General features: G+C 34.4%; 1 protein-coding gene across 1 annotated transcript in view; it reads left to right on the forward strand.

Annotated features, from left to right (window-relative positions):
* Positions 1 to 11,083: 11,083 nt before the first annotated feature.
* LOC137405390 (intraflagellar transport protein 88 homolog) overlaps positions 11,084 to 17,969 on the forward strand; it is a 39,108-nt gene continuing 32,222 nt past the window's right edge. The window contains exons 1-7 of the mRNA XM_068091631.1: positions 11,084 to 11,199; positions 12,759 to 12,821; positions 13,148 to 13,302; positions 13,558 to 13,714; positions 14,429 to 14,533; positions 15,457 to 15,559; positions 16,042 to 16,156. Of these exons, the coding sequence (XP_067947732.1) occupies positions 11,119 to 11,199; positions 12,759 to 12,821; positions 13,148 to 13,302; positions 13,558 to 13,714; positions 14,429 to 14,533; positions 15,457 to 15,559; positions 16,042 to 16,156 (779 nt within the window). The 5' untranslated portion in view covers positions 11,084 to 11,118. The remainder of the gene's footprint in view (positions 11,200 to 12,758; positions 12,822 to 13,147; positions 13,303 to 13,557; positions 13,715 to 14,428; positions 14,534 to 15,456; positions 15,560 to 16,041; positions 16,157 to 17,969) is intronic.

Below are 17,969 nucleotides of genomic sequence, written 5' to 3' on the forward strand. Positions count from 1 at the left end.
CGATTTAGAATAATAGAGATGGGTGTCTTAAAACCCATTATCTAAATTCAGCCTTCAAAATAGTCTCAGTCGTTTCTGAAAGGTAGATAAGCTATTTAACATTGCATATTTAAAAATGAGCTCAAAAAAGCGCGATAACAATGCTAGCTGGTGATAGAATCGCGCTTTTTGAGCTCATTTTTCTCGGCCTCCAGCCTATTTAAACATCATGTAACAAGCTACGAGCAATTTTAAATAGTTTATATACCTTTCATAAAAGACTGAGATTATTTTACAGGCTGAATTTAGATGATAATGAGTTTTAAGACACCCATCTCTATTATTCTAAATCGGACTAAACATCCCTTCCTTCCGTTCCTGAAAAAGCTAGGTTTCGTCACATATTTATGGGCGGAGCTTATTATGCCATTTGTGTTGTTTTCGAGACGGATATTGAAACGCTTTAAAAAAGCCTTAATGACTTTGAAGGTTAATGAACCAATCTTTATTTTGAGTACAAAATCGAAATTAGCGTGTCTGATTTACCTAGAAAATACGATAAATGTTGTACGTGACAGTTATGGTTTAATGTAAAAAAAGGTTAAAAAGATTTTTGCGATGATGACGCAATGCCGAATAACTTGTGACAACCATGAATAATTTGGTAAAAAAGTGAGATGCATTGGCAATGGGGTTAACTCAAAGCCCCGGCGATGATTTAAAAAAAAATTGGAACTCAGCTACGTTTACTACTTCTGCCTAGTGGCTAGTTTTTAATTTGAGGCTGTAGTTATTCTCCCTTGTGTTTAAAAATAGAACTAATTGTTTTAGAATAGAATTTAATTTAGAATTTTAATAATTTAATTTAATTATTTAGATTTTTAATTTAGAATTTAATAATTCGCGGAATAGACTGTTTGCGAAATCGTGAATTATTAAATCCATCTAATATTTTCATCCTGTAGAGTATATGATATGAGTACGATAAGATAGGTATGCTATGTATGTAAAGCAACTCGGCAAGGGATGGAGTAGAATAGATTAAATACTGTACAGACATGAGATAGGAAAAACTTAACATTATGATGTAGCGATTAAACTAAAACTTGAATCAATTGATTGTACTAATGGATAAATCTATGGAAAAATGCAGAAAAATAAATACATCTATTGCGGCAGGCTCCCTACTCTACTACTCAAGAGCCAGCTATGGCCGGCAAGAATGTAGACCCATGTTTATTAATAAAAAAACAAAAGGGTATATACAAACAAACACACTACCACCAAAATATACATTCATATCTATACATATGCTCCTAGATGCACATACATATAAATACTATAAAAACAATTAATACATTAGAACACCATACAGAAACAAGAAATCTGGTGTTTGTCTGCTTCAAAGACTAGCAAAATAGCTAGGAAGCAGATCTCCTTCATGATCTTGATGGAATTATATTTTACAGTTTTTCCATATTCTTTGTTAATAGAGGGAGTAATATATGTATAGTTTGACCGCTGACTTCTGTGAGAGTTTTGTAGTTCAGTCTGCATAATGACATAGTCATATAAAATGGTGGGGGTGAGTCCGACTGATATCTTTCCTATCAACCCATTTTAAAAGAAAGCATGACGATTCGCCAATTTATGCAAGTTTGGTAACCTTTGACTATTTGACAGTAAAAAGTTTTTTTGATTAATCATCATATTAAAGAGTAAAAGGCCTGATATAGAACTTGGGGAAATTCTTTTAAAACAGGTAGAGAAGATGACCAATTTGGAGCAATTTTCATCATATGCACTCGATTTGTCAGATAAGATTAACTAAGAGCAACAGCATCTTTGCTATATCTACACAAATGTTGTAGCTTCTTTATAAGTAGTGGTCAGCTGTATCAAATGCTTTTCGTATATTCAAAGTCAATAGCATGGTATATTGAGTGTAAAGATTTTTTTATGTCAAAATATTCACTTAGTTTTGTTTTATTCTATGTCATTTTTTATTACACATAGTGCAGATGTAGTAACGCTTATTTCTCACGCTAGTCTTACTGTGCAAACCTATTACTCATGATATTACTCATGAATTCTTTGCTGCCAGCACATTACAATTACCCTATGCAGTATATTTTAAACCAGTTGTAATTAGAGAAGGCATCATGAAAGATGTTTGTTAATTATACAGGTCACTATTTCATTATGAAATATTTACTATAGGATATTGCAAGCTTTTATAAAGAAGGCAAAAGGTACATCATACATAATCGTTTCAGTTGTTTTCATAATATTTACTTACTTTACCCTTTGTCATATTATTGTTTGTCTACATACAAGTGCATTGGTTTATTATATTAAGTATCTATCGTACACTTAAACATCATTGTAGACTTCACGGTGTGGACTGTTGTAATATGTTGTGGTTGTCAAGTCAATAAAGTATTGAGCACACTCCACTCATCAAACAACTTCATTCCCATCAGTAAAATTTGATGCCCTGCCTATAGCCTAGCAATTTAACACCAAAAAATTGCTAAATCGAGGTTTTTTATAATTGTCTAAAGCAGTGGCTAACAAATCGAGAATATAATGGAGCATGGAACTAGTTGAAAAATTGAAATGTGTTTCTCAAATCCAAACTGGCAAGCTGATAACAACTGAGAGTTCTTAAAAAATTTGCAGCCTTCTAGTTGCAAAGATCATTGAACTCAAAACCCCTGGAATGGCAAGAGGTCATTCGCAAGTACAGAAATCCGGTCGACGCCATTTTCAGTTACTGTTTAACAGAGCTGCTTTCAAATGAATTTTTTATGACTCAAATCAAATTATATCCGGCGAACTGCAAATCAAATCAAATCCCCCACTCTTGTCAGCAGATTCGAAGCAAATCAAACCAATTCAGCCAAATAACGAATTCAAATCCTGAATCGTTTGTGAATGATTTGAAATACTCTTTTAAATTGCTCGCTCAATTGTTGCATAGTATGATCAATCTACAGTATAGCTGTAGCGGCGTAGCCTGTACTCCTATCTACAGGACCTGAACCAGGGAGAAAGGGTAGGGGGTTTGCCCCCCTGCCCGTTTTGGGTTCTCTGGATAGGAATAGTATAGCTGTATCTCTGTACCACTATATGTATTATGTATGCTAAATTCATCACTAGATACGGGTTTGTTTTTTGTTCTACGAGGTATGTTAAAACATCATTGCAGAGCATATCATACCATTGGCTGGATACATCAATGAATGAGTGGAGGGTTATGTAACAATTTATGGTCATGGCGGTGACTTTGCTTTTATTGAAGCTTTTAAGCAAGAATGTACAAATGCAAAAAAACAAACTTTAGATACATGTTTAAAGTTACAAAATACCAGATGCGAATATAAGATAAAACCTGAAAATATTGGCAAGTGAAACACAGTTACTGAGGCTTGAACTTGAAAGAAACAAAACTAAGCATTGAGCCTAAAATTAACAGTTACATAATATTAACACATTTACTTAAATACACTTGTTGCATTTTAGAAAAACTAGCTTGCGCAAGTTTTCAGATGTCAAGGAGCTTCGGTGTGGCCTCATGATGAAGCCACTTTTACTAAAAATCCGTTCTATGGGAGCTGATGAAGCTGGTACTGAAAGGACCTTCAGCGCCAGCTTGCTAAGCCTCAGTAACTGTGTCTCACCTTGCCAATAGCTTAGAGTGTTACAAGAAGATCTGCTTTTCGCCATATACTTTTCAATCTCCTGATTTACTGAATCCAGGTTACTTGTACTAGCTAAAGGTGCTCTATTCAAAAAATCAGCGAACATATCTTCATTATCACATAATTTATTTGTAATTGCTGAGTGCATGTGACTTCCTCTTTCTGTACATCGTCCTTTTTAATCGAAATCCCGTTTTAAGTATTATACTTCACTTAGTAAGTAAGTGACTGTGTATAAATTATTATTAATTATATTATTATACGTATAATATAATTAATTATATAATAATAATGAATACATAAATGGTAATGTTAAAACTATGTATGATATATAATTATTACATTTATTATACTTACTTGGATAGAATGATATTGTTATGCTATTCATTTATAATTTAAAGTAATAAACTGAATCAAAATTTTATTTAATATTATTCTAATAAATTTGATATAACAAATAAAATTTTAATTTATTTTATTAATTAAATTCTGCCCAATTATAATATAATGCATATTTATATTCATGAACATTGTCATTACTGTGAATATTGAATGTGTCCGCGGCATGGAATAGTATTGTATAGAATATTATATATTATAATACTCTATTCATTCATTTATGCCGTAGGCACAGCACAAGTAATTTTTATTTTGACTAGTGACTGTGAGGTTAGAGTGGGATAGTCACAACCAATTTCTAGCAATCAAATAATTTACATCAAAGTATTCAATGCCAGCACCACAACTACAAACATGCTTTTTCCACAACTTACCAGAGCTGCTCATGTTGATTTCTTTTACACACACGACACGCGGTCCTTTCCTTTTTTCTGTAGAGGGACACGCACGCAGTTGCTTAGCCTTGGTATCGATGGTGCGTACATCTTGCCAAAGTTTGGGCTAACTTCGCAAACATCGTAAAAATGTTTCGGTCGGTTACAGAAGACAAGGCTATTGATAGCGATGTGATTTGATTTATTTTTCAAATCAAATCTTCAAATCAGCCCGAAACTTCAAATCAAATCAAGTTACTTCCAAAACATTTCCAATCGAATCAAATCACCATTTGTGTCAAATCAGTACAATATGATTTGTTTCAAATATTCAAATCACCATGATTTGATAGCAGCTCTGCTGTTTAAGTTAATTTCATTGTGTTCAATGTGAGAAAGAAATCTAATTTCAGATTTAACAGCTATGTAAGATCACGAATACACCACTAAATCAAAGGAACAGACTACTGAAATTACTACTAATAATTTATGTAAGAGAGAGAAGGGTGTAGGTGCACAGTGCTATTGCTATTCCATGAACTGCAAAAACCGCAAGAATGGACTTTCAAAGGAAAGGGCATGACATTTCACAAGTGAGTCACTTCTACTGCTAGTTCTATTACTATTGCTAAAGTCTACGACTACTACTAGTTGTGCTACTACTAGTTAGTACTGCCACTAGTTAGTTCTACTACACTAGTCACTGGGTGAGTGAAAGTCGATCAGTGTCACTACTGAGTACGAGTTTGACTGTATTTTGTCGGTGATTAGATAATTTTATAAGCTAGTGAGTGAAATGTTTTTCCTTCAGAACAAAGGTTTTTTATTATTTAAACTTGGAATTTTTTTATATTAATATTTTTGAACTACAAACCATTAGGTTATTTCTAAATATTCATACTTGAAAAAAATGTATGTAGTGCCTATAATATTATTTATTGTTGAACCTGGATATAGCTAGCAGTAAGGAGATAAGAGTAATAATACTATCGTTATTATTACTGTTGCTAACTAACTACTACAGTTTCATTTTAATTTTTAGATTTCCAAACAAAGCAACTGAGAACTCTCGTTATTTACAATGGTATCACAACCGCAGAAGAGTGAATAAGCCTGATCCTTGGGCACTTATCTGCAATGAACATTTCAATGATCCATGTTTTGACAACAGGTTAAAACGTTCGACTGAATTCATTTAACGGTAATATTTTTCAATGTTGAATGATGCTTTTCAATGATTGAATTTAAAACCATATTGTCAAGCACAGTGCTGCAAGGTTGTTCAACTTAAGTAGTTTAACCAAACTGTAATGACTACGTCAGATAAACAGATTCCAATCTACGGCGGCTTTTTGTTTTTGAGCTTTTAAGAGCTTGTAATCACATTTCCACATAGTTGGCACCTACAACACAGCAGAGTAAAACATGGTGAATCTTTTGATACCAAATAACTGTAATGTGAATTTTGTTGCTAGTCAACCTTTAAGCTTTATGCCTAAGATGGGTGTGAATGACTTCCTGTGAAAATTGCCACATTTTTATTTTACATAGCGATATGGTAGCATTTTGAGCTGTTTTATTTTTGCTTATTTTATTAGTTGTATTGTTGTATATTAAGGGTACTACGTTTATGTGAATAAGACATTCATATTTGTTGATTTTATGTAATTGTTATAATTGATGCTTTTGTTTAGGTGGTTGGAATAATAATCCTACTGTTACTCAGTTTAAGGCTACCTTTCGCAAACTTATCAGCAAATGTGGTGCAAAATCAAATGCTAGTAAGACAGGTAATGTTACTGCTCAAAACGAGATTCTCATCATACAGGCTACTCCAGAAGTTGATCAGTTTGTGGAACTCAATGATTTCAGATGTCAAATTTCTGTTATAGGTAACAGTATAGTCTATATAGCTGGCTACATTGTGCAAAAGCTAACTAAAGTGCTGTCGTGACATTGGCCGTCAGTCGCTGGTTACCACTTAGTCAAGTATCCAGTACTGACATCTCTATACTTTACTCGAACTACAAAACAATGGAGGATTGGCGCGTCCATCAGACGGTGTCATCAGGATCCTGCTAGCTGCAAATCAATACTTTCGTATTAATACAAAGCCAGATCCACTCCATTGTGTGGTGTATTTTATCAGTAGTGTAAGATCTAGTCATGTGTTATGCCTTGGGAAACACCTTACGGATACGGCAGATGGCATATCCAACCACTGCATTGATGAAAAACCTTATTTAGTCGTTTTATGATCTCCGACAGCATCATACTAAAATCCTACACTCAAACTGCAAGGTGCATCTTTGTGGCATACAATACTAAAGTAGTACTTTTAAAGGCCAGTAACAATGTAATCACTGTAATATTCATTTGCAGCTGTTATTGTGCTGTTATTCCTAATCTGATTTAGTTCTAAGAAGCTCTGATGCACCTTGGCTCAATATCCAGTGCTATACAAATCTCCTTTTACGCAGTTTTTGTAGGTGTATGTATAAGTTTAATCATCTGACTACACTAATTCCTGCATTTCCTTGTTTGCATTATTTTGACTATACTCTATTACAACTGTTTTTAATTTCCGTTTAGTTGTTGCAGTAGTTCATTCCATCTTCTACAGATACTGTATTATACATATCATACATTCATAAGCTATTATCGCTTAAATCTTGAAAACAGTTTCTGTTTTGGCAGCATACCTGTGTTGTTTTTATTGAAATACTTCATGTGCTAAGTTTGTCCATATGCATTTATGCATATGCAATATCAATTTTAATATAATGGAACAGTTGTTATTTGCCTGAATATATCATTTTCTGGGTTTATGCATCTGTAATACAACAGTTTGTATGAACAACATGGTCCACGAAAATCTATTTTACATCTACTTATCATTTGATATATCTCACTCCATATTTTATAAATAGGGTTTCTTTTATCAGGGCACTCTAAACGTTGTGTAGGAGGAGTTTTCATTAACACCCAGCTGGAAAATAACTATTCATTATGTACATTTCTGTCAATTTTCACCGTTTGTTTACAAACGGAACTAGCATTCGATTAGCTCTCCAATATGGCGCATACGTTACGTATTATTATCAACGTAAAAGTCACGTGATTGCCATTCCAGAGGTTTTAAGTTCAATGGCAAAGACAATAGGACTAGCGCACGTTTTGCTTTGAACCAGCGAGTTATTTTCCAATAGACACGTCAGTCACTGCGGTGAAGCAATAAAATGCAATAGCAGGAGTCGGCCAGTGTCGGTATAGGACACTGGAGCGATACGACACTGGAGTCAGCGACATGCCAGTTTCGACGAAACACGAATTTACAAATCTCAATTACTAAGAAATTTAGCTATGTCAAAACCGAAATTGTATAAATCGGTTCGTATAAGTCCGAGTTCACGGATCTAACCACAAGGTGAATTTGATAAGGTCGTGGATAAAAAACAGCTTTACAATTTGTACAATGTTACTATAATATAGTATGCATTTATTTAAGAATAAATTTAATTATTATTAAAATTAATCATTTTATACAGTACTAAACGCTATTAACAAACGGTTTCTAAACATTCGAAACTTTCAGCTATGTTTTAGAAAGCGGAAACCAAAAGAACTCTGGGTAAATTCCTAAGCAACTAAGCAAGCCAAACGTGTTTTACTGAAGTGCTATAGTTATTTGGTATTTTTAATGTCATATCATGCTTTTATAGTTGTTATATCAACACCTTCATTATTTTAGTCAACTATTTTTAATTCGTATTTTAATCAGTTTCAGAACATAGATTTGACGAGAATTTCTTAATTAACTTTTTTTAAAGATGCAGCCCAAATTCTGCTAAAGAGAGAAAGAAGCAATTTAATTTGGCTTTTTAAAGTTTTAGTCTGGTTTCATTGTTGCAATTTATTAGTTAAGATGAAATCAAACTTAGATCGTATAATATCAGCGTAGTTTTATTATACATATGTGTTGCTTGCTATGTGAATGAGCTTTTTTATGTTTTGCCATGGTTTTGGTGATTACCTCGTATTACCTCGTAGGATTCTTCACGCTAAACCACCTAGGGATAATTGGCATCAATTGGAATAAAGCTATTGTATCCAAAGTAATTACAAAAATACTTTACATGTATATGCTCATTAGGTATATTTTTTAATTTTTTGGAAGTTGTATCACAAGGAGCTAGAGATTTATTCACATACGCGTAGTGTTTTTTTAAGCAGATTTTGTTTTTCAGGGTACATCATCGTGTTACGGCAAGTCTCTAAGCCTATTATAAACATAACCACTAATTTTTTAGATGCAGAACTACACATTTAGTAACATGAAAGCAACTGTTGTTATTTGGCCCACACTCTTTCAACACAGTTGTGGCAGCCATAAAATACGGGTAAACTCTATTAAGTTGAGTAAATGGAAAATTGCAAATGATGAAAACCATTTTGAGGCTACAAATCATTTAAGAGCTTGACTAAGGTATTAAAAGAAATAAAATACTAAATGGGTAGGAGATTTTGCTAACTGATCAATATTACCACAAAGTTGTGCTGAGTCTGATTTGAAAGCTATTCTGCTTCATGTGTCTAATTTTTTGGAACAAAATTCCTTAAACTACAGATAGTGCTGTAGTTGTTTAGGGTCACTTTTTGGAAAGGTGCGACAACACTTTGCCATCATTTCATGTTAATTTGCTAGTTTATCATAGAAAGTAATTGTTTATGGTGTTTGTTGTTAAACTCTCCATAGTAAAGGCTACAATAGTATCTTTCTGTTAACTAAGTACATGTTAGAGTTGGAATGAAGTCTTCTATTTAAAGGTTAGTTTTTATATAGATAGTTAATATATTGGCTGCTTTGTCAGTTTAGTGGAAAGCTCAGAAAGACCTTTGAGAAGCCAACTGAAAAATGTCTAGCACAAAGTCAAAATTTATGTTGTTGGTCACATTAGCGCCAATTAGAGACACAAACTTTGAAACAGACTTCGACTCAGGCAAAATAATCAAAGATTTTGAATAAGTGAATCTCTTACAGAAGATCATTTCAGGATTAATCATCCACAGCTGCTGAGCACACCAAAACCATTGTAAGCCTTGCTGGTCAGGGAGCACAAGAAAATCACAAAAAAAGACTTTTCATTGCAGAGACAGCATTTTTAGCCTATGCACAGTGGAACTTCAATAAAAATAGTGGAACTTCAATAAAAATGGATTTAACAACAAATTTCTCAAGAACACAATGTTCCTAAAAATCAGATTTGAATGATTATACATGTATATGACTTGAAATAACCAAATAAAAATGTATATGGTGTGATCACATCTGTACAGATTGTTAGCTTCAACCATTAAAAAACTGAAATGTTTAAAATTTAGCGTGCATAATCATTTGAAAACATAATTCTGCGGCTGTTTGGTTTACATATATATTTGAAATGAAGACAGACTGAGGATTAATTTAATATACAATTTATGGCTGTTGACTAAATTCACAATGAATAATGATGATGTGAACAAGAATTTTAGTTTATCAACAAAAGGATCTAGTTTATTTCGCACACCACTGTACATGTACTGTACATTTTGCACACCACTGTATATCTTTATTTAGTATAACTCATATGTTGGTTGAATATTTAAAGCAAACTCTTCTTCAAGTCAATTCAAGTAGTTTATTTACTTCAAGCCAGGCACTCAATCTGTTTCTATTTAAACCATAACTGTCACATACAACTTTTATCGTAGTTTCTAGGTAAATCAGCCACGCTGATTCCAATTTTTTACTCAAAATAAAGATTGGTCCACTAACCTTAAGTCATTTAAGCTTTTTTAAAGCGTTTCAATATCCGTTTCGAAAACAACACAATCGGCATTACAAGCTCCGCCCATAAATATGTGACAAAACCTAACTTTTTCACGAACGGAAGTTGGGAATGTTTAGTCCGATTTAGAAGAATAGAGATGGGTGTCTTAAAACCCATTATTATCTAAATCCAGCCTGTAAAATAATTGCAGTCTTTTATGAAAGGTATATAAACTACGTATTTAAAATTGCTCGTAGCTTGTTACATGATGTTTAAATAGGCTGGACGCTGAGAAAAATGAGCTCAAAAAGCGCGGTTTTATCACAAGCTGTCGTTGTTATCGCGCTTTTTTAAATATGCAATGTTAAATAGCTAATCTACCTTTCAGAAAAGACTGAGATTATTTTACAGGCTGGATTTAGATAATAATGGGTTTTAAGACACCCATCTCTATTCTTCTAAATCGGACTAAACATCCCTACGTAACTTCTGTTCCTAAAAAGCTAGGTTGCCTCGCGTATTTATGGGCGGAGCTTGTGCCGATCGTGTTGTTTTCGAGACCGATATTAAAACGCTGTAAAAAAGCGTTCATTACTCTGAAAGTTAGTAGACTAATCTTTATTTTGAGTACAGAATCGGAATCAGCGTGTCTGACTTACCTAGTAAATACGATAAAAGTTGTACATGACAATTATGGTTTAAAGTCTGCCATATCATCACTGGATAGTCTTTCACAAACATGGTTGATAATAATCTGTATACTACCCCCCTCCTGGACCTTACATTATGTTTTGATAAATACAATGATTGTAGACAAGATAGGAGACCTGATTTTATTGAATCTCTTTCAAAATGACTACTGAAAGAGTTCATCTGGCTGGAGATGACGAAGATGACTTGTATTCTGGATTTGACGTTAACAACGACTTACAGGTGTGTGAAAGTTACTGTTATTTGGGGCAGTGGGCACCGAACTACTACAGATGGATTTTGCCTTCTTTGCTCAGCTAGTCACTAATGTTATTGATGTTGCACTATTGATCGCTGCTAGTACAGTACTAAATGATAGCCCACTGTACACAGTTGACAGGATAGCATGTTACTCATTCTCTCTACGTCAGATATTAGCAATTACGAATGCATTGCATATCAACACAAGTTTGCCGTTCTGTTCTCTTGTCTTGATAACATACATACAGTTTATTTGTTACTGCACATATTTTTTAGACGTATGAAGTAAAAAAATTACATACCATGAGAACTTTCAAAAATGTTTTGGAATGATGAAATAAATTTTCTTTTTTCTGAGTGCAACAGTGGTTAGGGCGCTGACTCGTGATCGTTAGGTTGGAGGTTTGAGTCAAACAAGAACCATTGATGGTGTTAGGGAGGGCATCTAATCACAACCACTTTTGTGTTATATTAATCCAAAGTCTGTTGACCTTTCTTGGCAAAATAAAAACTCGAAAAGTTGCTTTCTGACAGGGTGATAAGGCTACAAATAATCTGAGTTTTTCATTGGAGATTTTTATCTACAAACTACATGTTTTTACCTCAGTATTTTTGTGGACTACGTAATATTGAGGGTCAGCTTAATCATATCATATATTTTATGCGTGGATTATACATATAACATATGTTATACATGTATATTATGTGTATGAAATATGTTGTATGTATAACATATGTATGTCTAATATCTATCATATGTGTGTACCATGCTGATGGTACACAGCTCTTGAATAGAATAGAGATGTTACACATATAAGCTAACTAGCTGTGCTACCCGGCGTTACCCGTTTATTAAAAATCAGCTTATAAACAATGAGAGGCAATGAGATTTGCCCGCCACTTGCTATTAGCTTGGCGCATCAGCAATGGAAAATTTGAGTAAGCTTACTTATAAGAGCTACCGCTACGCCATCACTTTGCATCATGCCTGAAAGCGATAGCCTATTTGATACCAAATAGCGCCATATATCGCCGAATGAATGAATCAAGCTTGTGTGGCTGAAATAGTAAGGTGTTGGACTGGTGAACCGAAGGGTCTAAGATCAAATCCTCTGTGATGCAGATTTTTTATTCCAAGATTATAATAGTTATAGCTGGAACGAAACATTAAGCTGGAACATATGGCTGGAACACCGACATTGAGAAATATATATATATATATAGATGAAGTTAGGGATACACGACTAAAAAAGAGAGCTCTGCATATGAATAGCGCAGTATATGTACAGGATGGGAAATATTGTTAAAGAATACTTACCTTCCTTTCACTTTGTCTTGGCTGTTTAGTTTTCATGTATCTCCTTATATTCTCCTGGTTGAATTAATTCAAGATGAATTAAGCCTGAAAAATACAATAAACTAAGGATTCCTTAAACTATTTACATTTATTGTACTGCAGATATCGTGTGTACAATGGGTTATTTATACATATTATAGTCTTGTGTGGTTTGTATTGGTTACCTTCTTGTATGTTTTGGCAGAGCTATGAACAAGAAGCGGCTTTCCAACATGCTGTGAAGACTAGTCAAGGCCGTCGGCCTCCGGTGAGACAAAACTAGTTATAAATATATTAGTTGTCTAGTAATTGACTAGCAGCCTTTATATGGGTGGTAACTGGCATATGGGTGACAACTGGCATATGGGTGACAACTGGCATATGATTGACAACTGGCATATGGGTAGTATATGGCATATGGGTGACAACTAGCATATGGCTGACAACTTTCATATGGGTGACAACTGGCATATGGGTGACACTTGCCATCATGTTTGATCAGTTGATCAGAAATGGAATATCTAAGTAACTAATAGCAATGTGCCAATAACTGACAAACAATTGATTAAAAGTAATGCTTTCTATTTGCATCAGCCAACTGGAAAGATACCGATTGGACAAGCTAGACTGGGCACTGGTCAGCAGAGAGGAGCCATGCCTTCATCGATGGGCCGGCCAATCACAGGCGCTGTAGCTGGAGACGGAGCTCGACCAGTGACAGCTGTCCGAGCAGCTGGTTATGTACCAAAGTAAGCTCCTGCGTCTGCTCGGTAAAGCCGTTGAATATTTGATTTAAGTGCTAGATTTTCGATAGATTGAAAATATTTTGTGGAAGAGCTGTTTAGCTAAGGCACTATACTTGAAATGCTAGCCTTTGGTCTACACAACTAGCTTTATGTGGTTTACTTTCACTAAGCAAAGTTTGCTAAAGTATTACTCATGCATTTGAATATAAAATGTTATAGAAGATCTGTTGTTAGTGTGAGTATTTATTTTCGGAGCAGCAGAAGCTTGGACAACACGACCAATCAGGGTCCAGCGCCTGCTCTTGAGTCAAAGGGAGACGACTCCCCAGAGGAGAAGCTCAAGTTAGTTGAAAAGAAGGTGACGGAGCTGATAGAGGAAAGTTGTCTGGCAGCAAGTCGCGGTGAACCCCAACTGGTGAGAGTCTTTCATGTATCCATTAATTTTTTATTCAGTTGCCATGGATACTCATATACGGTAGTTAGATAGTCATACGGTTGACAACTGACACTTACATAAATCCTAGCTTTATAGTGTCTACGTGAGGTGAGCAGGTAATATTGCATGCTATACTATCCATTATTAATCGGTTTTTGCGAACTGTTCAAAAATTTTGGATTCGTAGTAATCAAGTGGTTCTCATATTTACCCCATTGAACAATGTTATCATTATATTTTAGTGTCAAAAGCTTTTGTATTTCAGAAACTTTTTCATTCGGATGTAAACTGTTATGTTGTCTGAGAGGCTGCATTATTTTCTAAGATTTTCTAGCTCATTTTTTTGTGCTCTCATATCACTGGCACTATAAAGATAATTGAGATTAAAATTTATCTTTTTATGATAGCAAAACTCAATGCACCTCACAAACCAAATGATCTTATAGTATAAATTGGTTGTATCTACTTCTTTTTTGTTTTCGATAAGGTAGTGTATTGGCCATTGTGCATGTCTGGTGTACTGCAAGGATGTTTGCAGTAATAGCTCAAAGTCTGAATTAGTTGTTTGTAGTTATGTGTAATGTTGCTTTTTCGGAAATTGCATGCATCTACAGCATATCTCTTCTGACAGTTGCATATAAGGTACATTGCAATCGCATGATTGGTGAGTATATTTGTTGATGTCATTTACAGGCACTAGAGAAAGCCAAGGAAGCTGGTAGAAAGGAAAGACTGCTGATGAGGCAGAGGGAGACACTTGGGGGAGGGGAGCAAGCCAACCTTGACCTAACCTACTCAGTAAGTGATTTGCTTATCAAACCAATTTGAACTCCAAGTTGTTATCTTGGCAAGTTGTAGCAAGCGCTCTTGTCATGCCACACATGATTATAAACTATTTCTGTAGCTTTGTTCTATGACGGCTATTGATCAGGGAGGAGTGTGATAGCTTATGCCAAACCATGTGAAGACAATTTCACACTTTTACCTCAGCTAGCACATTTTTAAGCATATGACTATCTATTTAATACATTTTTTATTTTAATCCGGTCTAACAATGAAACAGGATACTAAAACTTCATTCATTAAATTGCACTTCATCATCACCTGGAATTTTGATCAATTTTAATACTTGGGTGACACGACTACTAGATAAAAGCCAACAGGCACTCATCAAATTATGATAATATTCATCTTTCCTAAAATTCGATTGACTTTGTGTTTCTGATTGACTGGTTCTGTTTTTTGTGATTCAAATAATTGGCTTGTGGTGTGTCTGAATACAGTAGCTCTGTCTGATCATTCTTAGAAACTTTCTCCTATTATTCCTCAGCGGTTCTTTAAGGAAATTGTTTTCTCTTGTAATTGCTGTTTCTGTGACATTCTTATTCTGATTTAGAAAAGAGTTGCTAGCAAATGCCTCTAACTTCATTTCTTTTTTAGTATGGAACTTAAAAAGCTTATAAGAATCAGTCACCTTATTTCAGTTTAACTTTATATTTAAGAAGTATAACATTTGTATTTCATTTTGTTTTCTTTTGGGTTTTGGAGTCAGTACAGCTTTCAACTTAATCATTGTATTTCATGTGGTTTTGACAACTCCAAAATAAGGACAGCTTTGCTGCACTTTTCAACCTTGGCAAGACATTTAGTTTTCACCGTTAGCAATATGGTATAAGTTGGCATGACAGTCAGTTCTCACTTGTTGTCTTTTACTCGAGCAGATACTGTTTAATCTGGCTAACCAGTACACAGCGAATGAGATGTACGGGGAAGCATTGAACAGCTACCAAGTCATAGTCAAGAACAAGCTTTTTAGTAATGCAGGTAAATTCCGTTTATAAATCATGTCATCTGAGAAGTTTGGAGAGAGCTTTATACTACTTTTGCTTATTTATTATTTAGAATATCAACTTTTTGAAACTTCAGTCAAATGGTGTTCAATAGATAATTGATTGAGTTGAATGGTGTTCAATAGGTAATCGATTGAGTCGAATGGTGTTCAATAGTTAATCGATTGAGTCAATGCTTGTCAAGGTACCTGACTCCATGATTTGTACTAGCATTACTAGTTTCCATGCGATCTGTGTCTTTTATATAAGATTTTTCAGTTTGCTTAAATCTGCTTACAATGCCCTAAGGTGTGCAAATTCCTTTCTATACATGTCTGCATGTAAATTTTTTATTTTGAAAGATAGGAATTCAATGTTTAATTTTCTTTACTTACACGCTAATTTTTAAGCAACTCAAAACATAGTTTCTCAAAGGTTATTCCTATGTAAATGAATGCATCAAGACATGATTTGTAGGTCGTCTCAAAGTCAATATGGGCAACATATATTTCAAGCAGAAGAACTATGGCAAGGCTATAAAATACTACCGTATGGCTCTCGATCAGGTGCCCAACCACCACCGGCTCATGAGGTCTGTTCATGGTCTGAGACCTTATAAGGTCATAGCTATTGAGTGGTGCATAGAGTAGAGACTACTGCAGCTAGGTTTTGAGATGTACTAGATGGATTGGTCTATACAAAAGATCTACTACTCCACCTCTAGTTATTGCGAAGCAGAGTTTATTCATGTATTGACATCTTTAGCTGCTTTCACATGGGAGATTTTGATGTTTAGTATAGAAGCAAAAATATTTACCTGCATACGTGTAAGTTTAAAGTTCTCTGTTTCTCATAGATAGACTGCTTTGGTTGTCATTACAATCCTCAGGTTAGGAGCTTTCCAACAAGCACAAACATTATATTGTTTCTGTAACTGTATCAGATTATGTGAAAATGAGACTTCCCTTTACGGGGCATATATATCATAGACTAGGAATGTTTGTGGAAAAGCGAAGTTAGCTAAGTAAATGAGATATGTTATGGGGATCAGCATGGAAAGCAGCAAGTGCAATATGAGGTCAAGTGATTCTACAGAAGACATTCGCAAGTCCAGTTTAGAGATGTTTTTACTACATGATTTCTTAGATATATTAACATCAAAAAACTTAATTTTATAAAATTCTGCAATTCATGTCACCTTAACTACTGTTAAAGAAGAGAGTACGCGCTCCTCCAACAGCCTGTAACAGAGCTGGTGATCTAAAAGATGACCAACACTATTGCTTCTAAACCTTACAGTTTTCTTTGTTCGTATTGTATTTTTAAAATGGAGATGTCTGCAGATGAATTCACAGCGTAAGTTTAAATTGGTTTAATCTGTTTGCTACGTATTTCTGAAGTTTAACAGTTTTGAAGTACGTATATCAACTGCTAATTATAAAGCAGCTTAAGTTTGCCTTTTTGTATATCTTCAAACATCTAAATTTGCAGAATTCTGTTCACACATATAAGCTTAACCTTGTACATACAAGCAGGTCCTCTGATCCTGGACAGTATTAACCACTTTAATATGGTCTAATCCTGGACCATATTACTTTCCATCAACTGTGAAAGCACTTAGGATAGTACAATTTTTTAACTGAATATCATTTTGAAGCTCCAAGCTTGTTGAACATACGAAACAACAGAAACCAAATAGAGTAAATAGCTCTTTTTACACTTTTTCAAAGAAATTATGTCTTAGAGATAACTGAAGAAACATAACTATTGCAATACACCGCATCTGATAGAGAGTATATATTTGTTATAAATAGAAATTAATATTAATAGAAACAAAGTTATTAATAGAAAAAACAAATAGTTTTAGTGTACAACTCTTGTTGCTGAGGGGAAGAAGCTTTCTAGTTTTGAGTAATTTGGATCCTTTTTTACCAAAAAATGTCAATGAGTGTGTCATGAAAAACTAATGTCCTGTCAGTGTTTAGTTCAGAAGTGTTCTCGGTATTTGAGTGATATCTCAAGAACTAATAACTGAATTGACTTGAAACTTTGCAATTATACTGAAAACTAATGTCCTGTCAGCAGTCACTTTTCATTTCTCTGCCAGTTAGAAGTGCCCACGCTCTTTTGACGATATCTCAAAAACTAACAGTTCAATCGATTTGCAACATTGGAATTGAACTAAAGACATATTACGTATAAAGCAAAAAAATTTCGTGATCCTCAGAAGGCGGAGGCACAGAAAAAGCAAAGCAAAACTTGGCAGTCAAGTTTACTCAGGCGTAAGATCAGACGGGAAAACAACTCCCCAAATTACCTCGGGCCCAGGCTTCTAGTGTTAACAATAAAATATTTAGAATATGGCCAAGAATTCTCTAATATGATTTGTAGCTAAAGATTTGTGT

The sequence above is a fragment of the Watersipora subatra genome, chromosome 9, assembly GCF_963576615.1.
Source record: "Watersipora subatra chromosome 9, tzWatSuba1.1, whole genome shotgun sequence".
Classification (NCBI taxonomy): domain Eukaryota; kingdom Metazoa; phylum Bryozoa; class Gymnolaemata; order Cheilostomatida; family Watersiporidae; genus Watersipora; species Watersipora subatra.